We start from the raw sequence: 11013 nt of genomic DNA on the forward strand, positions 1-11013 counted from the left end.
ATTTTATTTTATTTTATTTTTGCAAACAATTCTCTTATGGCGGGAACGTTGCCTTCTTTCGATTATTAAGGTACTACAAATCTTCTCCGTTGTAACAGAGACATGAAGGTTAGAAACTGTACCACCTTGTTGATTTCAGTTGATGATCTAACTGTTGTATTATTCAGGTCAGTAGTATCTTGTTGCTATGGACTTGCCAAGTACATCAAAAAGTTTCAATGTGAAAGCTTATTTGGTGTGTTAATCTCTTTTAAAAAAAAAAATCGTAAGAGTGAATCCGAAGTGATGGTTTACCAATCCATTGTCTTGAACAGAGCGTCAATACATGCTGAATGTCATCACCATCAGTCCTTCTTGACTGACAGAATTTGTTTCCACACTTTTACAATAACCGGCAATACGCTATGGCCTTTTTGTAATCAACAAGCAATTCAAGACAGTAATAACAGTTGGTCCTGACAACATCTCATAATAGTTTCTTAGCCTATATCAATGCAAGGAAACAGAGTTCCATCTGCTTAATGGAGAAAAGAACAACTATATATATTCAATCATAGAATCAGATTTACCTGTTTATTGTTCCTGCTTCTTCTCACAGTTTACAAAAGTTAAAAAAAAATTACAATGGCAGGGAAAGCAGTTCTGGAGAAAGGATTGGGTTTTATTGTGGACAATGGAGAAAGCATCAAAGTCTGGTCAGACAAATGGCTCTCCTCCTCTAAGCCAGAAGCTCCAATAGGCCCACCAACACTAGACAAACAAGAGCTGATGGTGGCAGATCTACTGAACCCGCAGACAAATGATTGGGATTTAGAGAAAATCCGTTTGCATTTACCTCAGTATGAGGAGAAAATCCGATTAATCATCCCTAGCTCTCTGAAACCAAGGGATAGACAAGTCTGGTTACCTGATGTATCAGGAATTTATTCAGCTAAATCAGGGTATAGGAAACTCTTTGAAGAGGAACTGGTACAACCGAACCAGTTTGATTGGAAAAAGGAAGTGTGGAATTTAAAGGTACCACCAAAGATACAACACTTCCTGTGGAGGGTGCTGAAAGAGGCGATTCCAGTGGGTTCTCTACTAGCGATAAGAGGAGTACAATCAGCACTGAATTGCAAAAGATGTGGAGAGTTGGAATCTATTTCACATTTATTCACCTCCTGTCCTTTTGCAGTCCAGTTCTGGTCACAAGTCCCTCTCTTACCTCCAACCACAAATCAGGCTCCTAACCTGTTATTCTCAGACTGGTATTCTTCTCAAGTGCACCGAGCAGGCCTTCCCCCATTAGGAGTGATCTCATCTCCACTTGTACCCTGGTTCTTGTGGAATTTGTGGACAGCAAGAAATAAACTAGTTTTTGAAGGGAAAGTGTATCAGGTGGAAGATATCATATCAAAGGCAATAGCAGAAGCCCGAGCTTGGGAGGATGCAAATTTAGGAAAGAAGAAGTTGCAGTTGAAGCTTTCATCAGGTAGCTCACAGAGACTCAGCCCTTTCTTATGTTGGATTGATGGGGCGTGGCAGGAATCCTCAAGATCAGGAGGTATGGGATGGATCATCAAGAACAGAGAAGGAGCTGTGATATGTCGGGGTTCTTCAAACAGAACCCATGTTGGATCAGCACTTATTGCAGAAGCGCTTGCGCTAAGAGATGCTCTCAAGCAGGCGAAAGATCTACTTCTCCCAAGCCTCCATTTTTTCTCGGACTCACAGGTCCTCGTTTCTACCCTTTGTGAAGGGCGGTATATGAATGAGATTGCAGGTATCCTTACTGATATAAGGAACCTTGCCACTCTCTTCTGTCCAATTTCCTACTCTTTTATCCCTCGTCTTGAAAACTCTCAGGCAGACTATTTGGCAAGAGCAAGCCTAGCTCGTTTAGTTATGTAATATGGATTTAGAGTTTTATTTTGAATGGAAGTTCTGGTTTGACAAAAAAAAAAAAAATTACAAAAGAAGCTGATCTATTATTCAACTGAAAACCTCAGCGAACTTCTCAGAAACCAGAACTCCAGAATCAATAGATTCCAACGGATCTTTCCTGAGACGGTGCCTTAAGCAGTTAGGTATAACAGTTGCAACATCATCTGCAGTTACTTCGATCTTTCCCTTTCAAAGCCGCAAGTGCTTTTGCCGCTCTGTTAGTCACCATATCTCCTCTCAACCCGTCCACATTGAGCTCCGAACACACCTTAGAGATCTTCACCTTCAGTTCCCTATCAATCTGAACAGATGAAAGATTGCTTCTAGCATTCGAAATCTGGTCTTGAAGCTTCTCCTGCTTTGACACCTTCTGTGCAACGCCTGCCTTTTCGATATCGATAGTCCCACAAACTCTATCTTCAGTTGCACCCAGTGGAAGATCAACCATGTTGATCTTGGTGGCAACGACGGGAACCTGCTCTCCTCTTTCGGCTCTCTCTTTCTTACCTCAACGCCCATGAACTCAGGGTCCAACGGGTCAGAGTTGTAAGGATCACCTGCAACTAACTCGATCTCGGGTAAGAGATCAACTAAGGACCTGACGGTAGTGGACTTCCCAGTTCCTCTGTCTCCCATTATCATCACACCACCGATCTTGGGATCAATGACGTTCAACAAGAGACATAGCTTCATTTCATCTTGGCCTATGATAGCTGCAAATGGATAAACCGGCCTGGCACTCTTCTTTGAATCAAACTTCCCTACCTAAAAATCAAACTTCACTTTTTTTCCTTTTTCTTTTGTGTGCGCTTTGATGCTTCACAAGCTTCTGATCAATACCATTAAAACATGATCATTCCTAAATTATATTCTTAATGAATGTTTTAAATTTTCCAAAAATACCCTTATTTTTACAAAGGATTAATAAAATTCATTAATGGCATTTGAGTCTTTTAGTTTTGGGCCTGCAGAAATATATTTAAATGGATCAACAAATAATGGGCTTACACATATTTATAAACTATGTTACTTTTATTTAATATAAATATTTTATGTTCAAATATTAGACATATATATTCTGAAACTAAATTAATAAAAAAAACATAATGACATTATAATATTATTTTCTTAAATCTATGTATCATAAAATTAATTTTAAATTCTAAAATAGAAAAATAGAAAAATACAAACTTATAATAGGTTATTAATAACAAAAATAAACTAATATTGTCATATTAATAAGTTTTATATTATATTTTTATTTGGATGACATAATAAAATATCATCAAAGTTTAAAGACCACAAGTTTACGTAGTATTAAAAAGTATATGATTAATTTAATAAAAAATCAAAATACTATAAGATATTTTATGTTTTATTTGATCACTGGTATTAGATCACAGGTTAATAATGAATTTTTGGGTTTTACCGGGCTTTATCGGATTTTTAATTAACGATTTTTTCATTAAATCCGAACTAGATTATATACATGGTACGGGTCTACCAGTTCAGCAGATCTAGGTCGAATATGAAAACACTTCTTAAAACTCAACATTATTTTCAAAAAACTTTTAGATTATATGTTCTTTAATAAAAAATTATAAATTCATTGAAATCACTCTTGACGAAATATTTTTTCTATTTATTTTTATTTTGAAGATAAAAAACAAATAATAAAAATATAAGAACTCAATTGTTACGATTTGAAACAAAAACAATAGTAAATTGTAAATTAATTTTCGGTTAATAAGTAAAAACAACCCGCGCTTTTTAGCAATATTTTATATAATTATAAATCTTTAAAATTATATAATAACCCAAGTAAAAAATTTGAATTAAACATTGTTTAACTTATTACAAACATAAAACGGTTGTATGACACATTTTAAATTTCGCCATACTGTACACACTATTACAAACCCGTATAATTGAAACTTGATCATGTTACAGTTTATATAATTAAAACAAATAATAATTAATCTTTATACTGAAAAAAAAACAAAAAGGACGGGTCAAAATTTAGTTGGCTTTTAAGAATTCTTCTGAAATTTTTGTTTGGTTCTTGTGGTCAGCATGAGGAGAGAGAGATTTCCCTCTCTATTTTTCTCCTTTTTAAATGTTTTTTTTTAAATTTCATTATTTTTAAAAATAAAAAAAAAGTAAGTAAGTTACTTGAAAGGCCCACAAGAAGGTCCGTTAACCAAAACAAAACCATTAGAAGACCAGCAATTTCAAATCTTCCCACTGAGCTCCGTCGGCGAACTTCCTCTCCGGTGTCGTCGTCTTCTCTTCTCCCGTTGAACGTTAACCGTTAGCTCGTACCTCTGAATCAACAACTGTAAATCAACTCAATCGGTAAGAGTTTTCTTTTGTTGCTCGCCGCTTGAGTAGAATCTTACTCTCACGCGTCGTTCTAGCTCCGCTTCGAAAAAAAATTGACTATCGTAGATGAACATTAATCTATTGGATGTAGCGATTGTGTGTAGATTTGAGTTAGAATGCTCATGCGTCGTTCTAGCGCCGGTTTGTTAAGGTTCGATGATCGTATGTGAACATTAATCTGTTGGAGGTGGCGATTATGCGTAGATTTGAGTTAGAATGCTCGATCCTTCCTGCAAAATAGTTTCCGAGTGGCGTTTCGTTGCCTAAAACCTAGGAATCGCCTGCGTTTTTCTGCGAACTTGGTGTGATGATTCTCGTGATTTCTCAAAGCTACATGTCTTCCTTCTTTACATTGCTTCTCGTATAATCACATTGTTTCTCGGTGGTAGTTTCTATCTTGATAGCGAATCCTTTACCTATTTTGGAAGAATATTAATGGAACTAATGATTTGTCTGCTAGCTAACGTTCTTCTTTAGTTTTTGACGTGACTTGATTCTTTTCATCAGAACATCAAACATTGTGATGGTTGCCTTTTTTCTCTCTTTGCAGTAAATTGTCAATAAGAAAGGGATTTTGCCATGTCTGCGCCTGCTAAAAAAAGTTCTACTAAAGCTAAGGAGAAAGATCTTATCCTCGGTAAGGTTTAAGTGTTTTGGTTTTAGTGATCTGAACATTATTGAATCCAATTTTTTTTACTAGTATGGAATTTCCTTCAAGCCGCCTGCGGCAAAAAGTTATGAAGTAGACTTTATTGATAACTTGATGTTATGAGCTTTACATCAAGCATGCTATCTTTCAGTGTTTCTTTTCCTCATTGTTCTATCTATCCCAGTTATTGGTCTATTTTGGTTCTTCTTGACATAGATTGATGCTTTAAGATGTTGTTCCATTGTTAAGATGCGTGATTTGTCTTTAGTCTCTAACTTTCCATGGGTTACTTGCAGACAACGACATGGACAAAAATACATGGAACTTTGCAGATGACTCCATGGATTTTGCCTTTGAGTCGCCAGCTAATAAGAAGAAGAATGTCTTCAAGATGTGAGTGTAAACTATATGATGTGCTTCTTAAACCATCTTTGCTCCTAAGCTTATGTTGTTTAATCACGGAATATTTTTCTCCATTGTGATGGATTACTTCTTTTTTAAGATGCGGTTGCTTGACAACAATGTCTAGGCTCTCATATAAGTTCTGTATCTATGTCTCTTTTTCAGGGATATGGGTTTCGATCTTGATGGAGATTTTGGAAATGTATCATCGTTCAAAGTGGACATGCCAGACTTTGATTTGTCCAGCCCAGCCAAGAAAACCACAAAAACGAAAGAGAGCCCTGGTGATAAGTCCAGTGGAGATTTAAAGCAGAAAAAGAATCTATTTGACTTCTCTTATGACTTTGATGCGTATGAATCTATTAAAACAATATCCTTCTAAGAAATCCTATGTCAATCTGAATTTACTTACCACTATTCTTTTCTGCAAGCAGGTTAGACGACTTTGATTCAAGCCCACCGAAGAAGGGAACCAAGACAACGACTAAGGTCATGGATTTCGAAGACATTTCTGCTATAAGTAAAATTGATAAGTCTGACTCTTTGGACTTTGGTGAAGACTTACCAATAACTAGACAAGCTGCCTCCGTGATAAACACCGATGTTAAGGAAAAAGCTTCTGCTGGAAAAGAGAACATAAACTCCAAGACTACAGATACTATGCTTGTGGATAGTAGCGCACACTTGAAGCAAGCTACAGAAGAGAGGATGGAGAATTCTGAGGCAATGGAATCACCTACTCGTACAATGTGTCTGCAACCTCAATCTGTAAGCACTTCACCATTGAAGACATCATGTGCAATGGTTGAAGATACAGATGATCCATGTTTTCCAAACGAGACCGCAGCACCCTCCCCGTTACATCCTTCTGAGAATACACCTAATGCCGAAAACAGAGAAACCAGTCCAGATATCCATGAAATCTGCAGGTCTAGTTCAAACGAAGACTGTCCTAGAGATACAGAACAGAATGCGAACGATGAAAAGATTTCCACCATGGACTCAAGCTATGAAATGGCTGAACAGACTAAACCAAGCATCTCATCTCAGTTATGTTTGGTCAAGATGGATCATCAACAGGAAGAAATGGGTACAGGGACTCAGGCAGAAAAGCAGGGTCACACTACAAGAGCATCATCTGATCCAGATCATGGACTTCTTCAACCAAATCTCTCAGGAAAAATATCACCAGGCTCTCGTCTAAGCCAAGCTGCCCAAGTACAAGATTCGAGTGGAAAACTATCACTGGATCCATCGCACAGGTTAAAAAAAACAAAACTACTTTCTGCTTTAACATTCTTCAAGTAAACTTGGAAACTGGAATAAATGTCTGACTGCTTTATTCTGTAAACTGAGTGCAGCGTGCCAGGGCTCAGTGATTTAAAGACCATGCAAAACAAAGACTCAGGACTTATCAGATCCAAATTTTTTAAGAAGACAGAAAAACCACAATCCCATGTGATGGAGTCCTCCCTGACTCAAACAGAGAGTCGGCCAGTGACCGGGGAAAAGATTGCGGTTAATATGAACCTTACAAATGATAGAAGGTAATATTTATTTTCTTTATTGTTTGTCTAACTATCCTTACACTAACATTTCCTCTCCAAAATGCAGACATGAGATCAAAGATGAGTTGCCTGGATCCAAAACAAGAACATGTCAAGTTGAGCTTGTGAAAACGGATTCTGAAACAGCAAATGTCAGTTCTATCAGGTAATGCTCTGGGATTATATGCTAAAACATAACAATAATCTTCTCTCTTTTTTCAAGATGATATATATATATATAAAAGCTAGGTAACATATGCAATTATTTTTAGCAGCAGTTCTCATGAAAAGATAATCCACAAGGACCATTCAAATGCCAAGACTGCAGAACATATGGGTGGACAGTTGGATCATTTAAAGCTGCAAGCTAAAAATACAACCAGAGGGAAGTCCATCTTGCAGATCAATATAAGGTGAGATTTACTCGTTTTAAGTTACTTCTTTCCTAGCTGTTGCTATGCTCTTGATTCCCTAAGTAGGTTACTATCGCATTGTGTATAAATTTGTAGCCGTTAATTTTTTATCTCTATGAAGTTTTATTATAGAGATATGCATTAAGCTTCCTTTTTATGGGTTTTGTCACAGCTCAAAACTCAATGCTTCTAGCTTGACTCAGAAGCTAAGTAAAAATCTGAGTTCTGGAGCAGAATCTTTGCAGAAGTCCAAGTTGGTATCTCTTGAAATGCCTAAATTTGGAAATATGGTGTCTGATCTGCGTTCTGCGAGAACTCAAAGGTACACAACAGTTTGTGGTATACAATCTCACGATAGTATATCACAATTCAGATTCCCTAATTTCTTCAACTATAGGACTATTGGAGTAACTAAAGACCAATCCAGTTCGTTGGTGCAACCAGTAGTGAACTCTACAATAAGCAAGGAGAGAAATACCGAAGCATCAGTTAAAAAAGGCTCTGAGTCTCATCATTTGGCTCCTAGAGACAAAACTCAACTCCTGGACTACCCATCTTCTTTAAAGCGGAAAGCTCTTGATGAGGTTTATACTTGAACTCACATTTTTGCAAATGTTTTCTCTTCATGAATATATATGGGGATTGAATAAAAGTCTTTTGTTTTTCCACAGGATGCAGATAGATCACTGAAGCCACAACTTAAACGCTTTTCCATGTTTCCAAGAGAAAACAGGTTTCTACATTTGGTTTCTAAACCACATCTATAAATTTGTTTCTTAGTTCTTACTTCTTGATGTATGATATGACTGGGAATGCACAGGAACGTTGAGGATTTCACACATAGAGTTGCGCAAGGAAAGGTTAGATTTATCAAAAGACCTTTGATTAGTATTATCAGGACAACTTTTCTGTGTTTAATTTACTTTAACATTTTCACACAATTGATTTTCCAGTTCTCAAGCCAAGAGAGTAGAATAGATAATAAGACAACCAAGGAGCTTGTGGAAAAAAGTCCACGGAGTACGTCTAATCACCACATCATAAACATGGCAAATCTGGAAATCCCAGTCACGGAGAATTCTGATAACATAGAGAAAGCTGGAGCATATACAAAAGAACTCGAGAGTGTAAGTTTCTTCTTCTCGCTCATAGTACCCACATTTATAAACTGTTTTGATCATTGCCCTTTTGTTCCATTGTGCAGATTTGCAACATTCTGAAGAAGAAACATGAGGAAGCAAAAGACTTACTTGTCCGTTCTGTAGTAAACAGCAATAAGCTCCTGATGCTCAACCATCCTTTACATGAAGAAAAGATATCCTTTTAATTTCTGTATCGTTGTTAGATTTTGTCTATCTATAGCTGTGTATATATGGACTCTTGTGTGTTTTGTTTCCCTTAATAATCAGAAACGTTCGTATGATCCAGAAGTTCGCAGCCAAGTTGAGTTTAAGGGACACTCAAACCACCACTGTTGCTTAAGAGGTAAAGGATTCTCTCAGATTGAATATTTGGTTAATGGTTAATGGCATTTCAATTGAATGCAAGTTATAACACACAAATACATTCATACTAACACATACACTGGATATATCTAGGGCCCTACCAAATAGTGTGCATGCGTACATTACTAGCAGATAAATCCCATGGGCTCGGAAATGATGTAGTCCCTTTGGGCCCAATTTTGATAAATTGATTTTCTGTTAGAAAAGAAAAAAAACTCGGGTCGTTCCCTCCACTTCTTGGCGCACATCCCAAACCAAATGTGGCGCGTAAAACTGTGCTAATTCCAGTGAAATGATTTGATCTCTTCAAGTCAAAAGTCAACACTTTAAATAGTACCAAAAACAAAACCAAAATTTTGAACCAAAATAGAAACGGAGATTTTATTCTTTCTAACACGAGTTCCCTCCATAACACAGAGCCCTTTTCCAAGTTTCGGAAAATTTTAGAACCATCCTCAAAAACCAAAAAAAAACTCCCTCCAGAGAAACGAAAACACCAAATCTCAGATCTATGAACTTCCAAATCTGTTTCAAAGTCCCTCCTATTCACATACTTCATATACAGTTCGTCAGTTCCTCCTCCTTTCCTCAAGTCCATCTCTCTCTATCTCTCTCTCATCAACACTCTTATCTTATCTCTTTAGCTGTGCATTAATGGCGGCTCTCGATCTAAACCCTCAAAACGACAACAAAGAGAACGTCTCGCCCTCGGAGATGACCACTACTTCTGTCAAGCCTCTGGATTCTTCCTCATCCATCATTGATAAGGAGAAAACCCAAATCAGAATAATCAGGAGAAAGCGATCTAGAAGACAGCCTCTTAAAGACATCACCAATCTCTTTGTCTCATCGTCATCATCAACATTGTCCTCTTCCTTTCTGATTCGCCACTTCCCCTCTTCTCCGACTCTATCAGTTGATCCCAAATGCATGAAGAGAAGATCTGTTGCTGCTCTCAAGGCTTCTTCTACATTCTCTTGTAGAAATTTCAGATGAGATTATATCATCTTAGTATTGGGTTCTTTTCTAGTTTCTGGAATTATGTATCAGTTTTTAGTTAAGGGTATTCTATCAATACCCTGTCATTAGCTTTCATGTACTCAAACACACGAGATATGTTTCCCATGAGTATACTGGTTTCTCAATTATTAAGATTCTTGCGGTATTTCTGTCCAGCGTCAGTATAATTACGCTCCTAACTTCAACGTATGTAACTGTGAACGTTCGAATTGTGATCTGGTCTTTTCTGACTAGCTCTTGGTTTTAAAATGCACTAGCCAGGAATATTTGAGATAGTAGCTACTGCAATTTTTCCCCATCTGAGAAGTGAATCGAAGTTGTCTTTCTGTTAAATGATAACTGATACTATGTCCTGGGGTTTAGAAAAAAAAACCTGTGTCATGGAGTTAGATTGTAAAGTATGTGTACGTACACTGATAAGTGATAACGGTGTCATGAATTTTTTTTAGAGCATCCCCACCTTATTTTTGAGATTCACCAAATGCAGTTTTAAATTCTTTGCATTTTGTATTGAAGTCCATATTTATTAAATTAAGCTGGACCATAATTTTTCGTTATAAACAACTTAAAAACATACACTAAATAATTACAAGCAATATTGATTGTAAGAGTAACATTATTGAACAGCATCTCAAAATAAGTATCTCACAGCTTTTCTATTAATTTTATATTGTAATTTTATTAGAATGTTAATTTTTATTTCATTTAGTTAACTTGGCCATTTGGCATGAGAGAGCATCTGATAGGCTCGGGGCAGAGATACTTTTGCCTTTCATCTCTCCAGTTTTCTCTTCTTTTAGTCCTTGGTAGTTGTGAGATACTTTTCCTCGTACTACCGATGGAACTGCTCTAATGCAGTCTTCATTTTTGTAATATTTATATGTTCATGCAATTTTATTTCTGTATGTTACTTTATGTTGTATGAGTTTTTTTAAGAGAAATTGCCAAAAATACCATTTTCATAGTACCACTTTTCATGTTTACACTAACCACTTTTACCACTACTTTTAATGAAGGGTTTAGATTTGAACGTTTAGGATTTAGGGTTTAGATTTGATGTTTTAGGGTTTAGGGTATAAAGTTAAGGGTTTAGAGTTGAGGATTTAGGGTTTATAGTTGAGGTTTCAGGGTTTAGGGTTTAGGATATTGAATTTAGGGTATATAGTTTA

General features: G+C 36.6%; 2 protein-coding genes and 1 pseudogene across 3 annotated transcripts; 2 read left to right on the forward strand and 1 right to left on the reverse strand.

Moving 5' to 3' along the window:
- Positions 1 to 2086: 2086 nt before the first annotated feature.
- Positions 2087 to 3481, reverse strand: LOC108831573 (magnesium-chelatase subunit ChlI-1, chloroplastic-like; annotated as a pseudogene).
- A 670-nt stretch (positions 3482 to 4151) lies between these two features.
- LOC108831575 (uncharacterized protein At4g18490) lies at positions 4152 to 9475 on the forward strand. 2 transcript variants are annotated; one of them, XM_018605101.2, is made up of 16 exons: positions 4152 to 4281; positions 4859 to 4945; positions 5254 to 5350; positions 5525 to 5710; positions 5794 to 6621; positions 6721 to 6906; positions 6974 to 7072; positions 7182 to 7319; positions 7492 to 7641; positions 7717 to 7903; positions 7991 to 8052; positions 8140 to 8179; positions 8273 to 8446; positions 8524 to 8634; positions 8733 to 8804; positions 8918 to 9475. In XM_018605101.2, the coding sequence occupies exons 2-15, from the start codon at positions 4888 to 4890 to the stop codon at positions 8799 to 8801; spliced, it is 2385 nt and encodes a 794-aa protein (XP_018460603.1). In that variant the 5' UTR covers positions 4152 to 4281; positions 4859 to 4887; the 3' UTR covers positions 8802 to 8804; positions 8918 to 9475. The 2 variants fall into 2 exon arrangements, with proteins under 2 accessions (XP_018460603.1, XP_056854256.1); XM_056998276.1 differs by having other exon boundaries at positions 7185 to 7319; positions 8733 to 9475.
- A 3-nt stretch (positions 9476 to 9478) lies between these two features.
- On the forward strand, positions 9479 to 10768 carry LOC108831577 (uncharacterized). The gene has a single exon (XM_018605102.2). It carries the CDS (start codon positions 9479 to 9481, stop codon positions 9818 to 9820), a length of 342 nt encoding a protein of 113 aa, XP_018460604.1. The 3' UTR covers positions 9821 to 10768.
- Positions 10769 to 11013: the final 245 nt, after the last annotated feature.

This window comes from Raphanus sativus, unplaced genomic scaffold (genome assembly GCF_000801105.2).
Source record: "Raphanus sativus cultivar WK10039 unplaced genomic scaffold, ASM80110v3 Scaffold1088, whole genome shotgun sequence".
Classification (NCBI taxonomy): domain Eukaryota; kingdom Viridiplantae; phylum Streptophyta; class Magnoliopsida; order Brassicales; family Brassicaceae; genus Raphanus; species Raphanus sativus.

Excerpts from the sequence above, each read along its gene's own strand:
- LOC108831575 (XM_018605101.2), top strand. The coding sequence starts at position 4,888 with ATGTCTGCGCCTGCTAAAAAAAGTTCTACTAAAGCTAAGGAGAAAGAT. Across the intron at positions 8,447-8,523 it reads ATACAAAAGAACTCGAGAGT|ATTTGCAACATTCTGAAGAA; the intron begins GTAAGTTTCTTC and ends TCCATTGTGCAG. Across the intron at positions 8,635-8,732 it reads ATCCTTTACATGAAGAAAAG|GTTCGTATGATCCAGAAGTT; the intron begins ATATCCTTTTAA and ends ATAATCAGAAAC.
- LOC108831577 (XM_018605102.2), top strand. The coding sequence starts at position 9,479 with ATGGCGGCTCTCGATCTAAACCCTCAAAACGACAACAAAGAGAACGTC.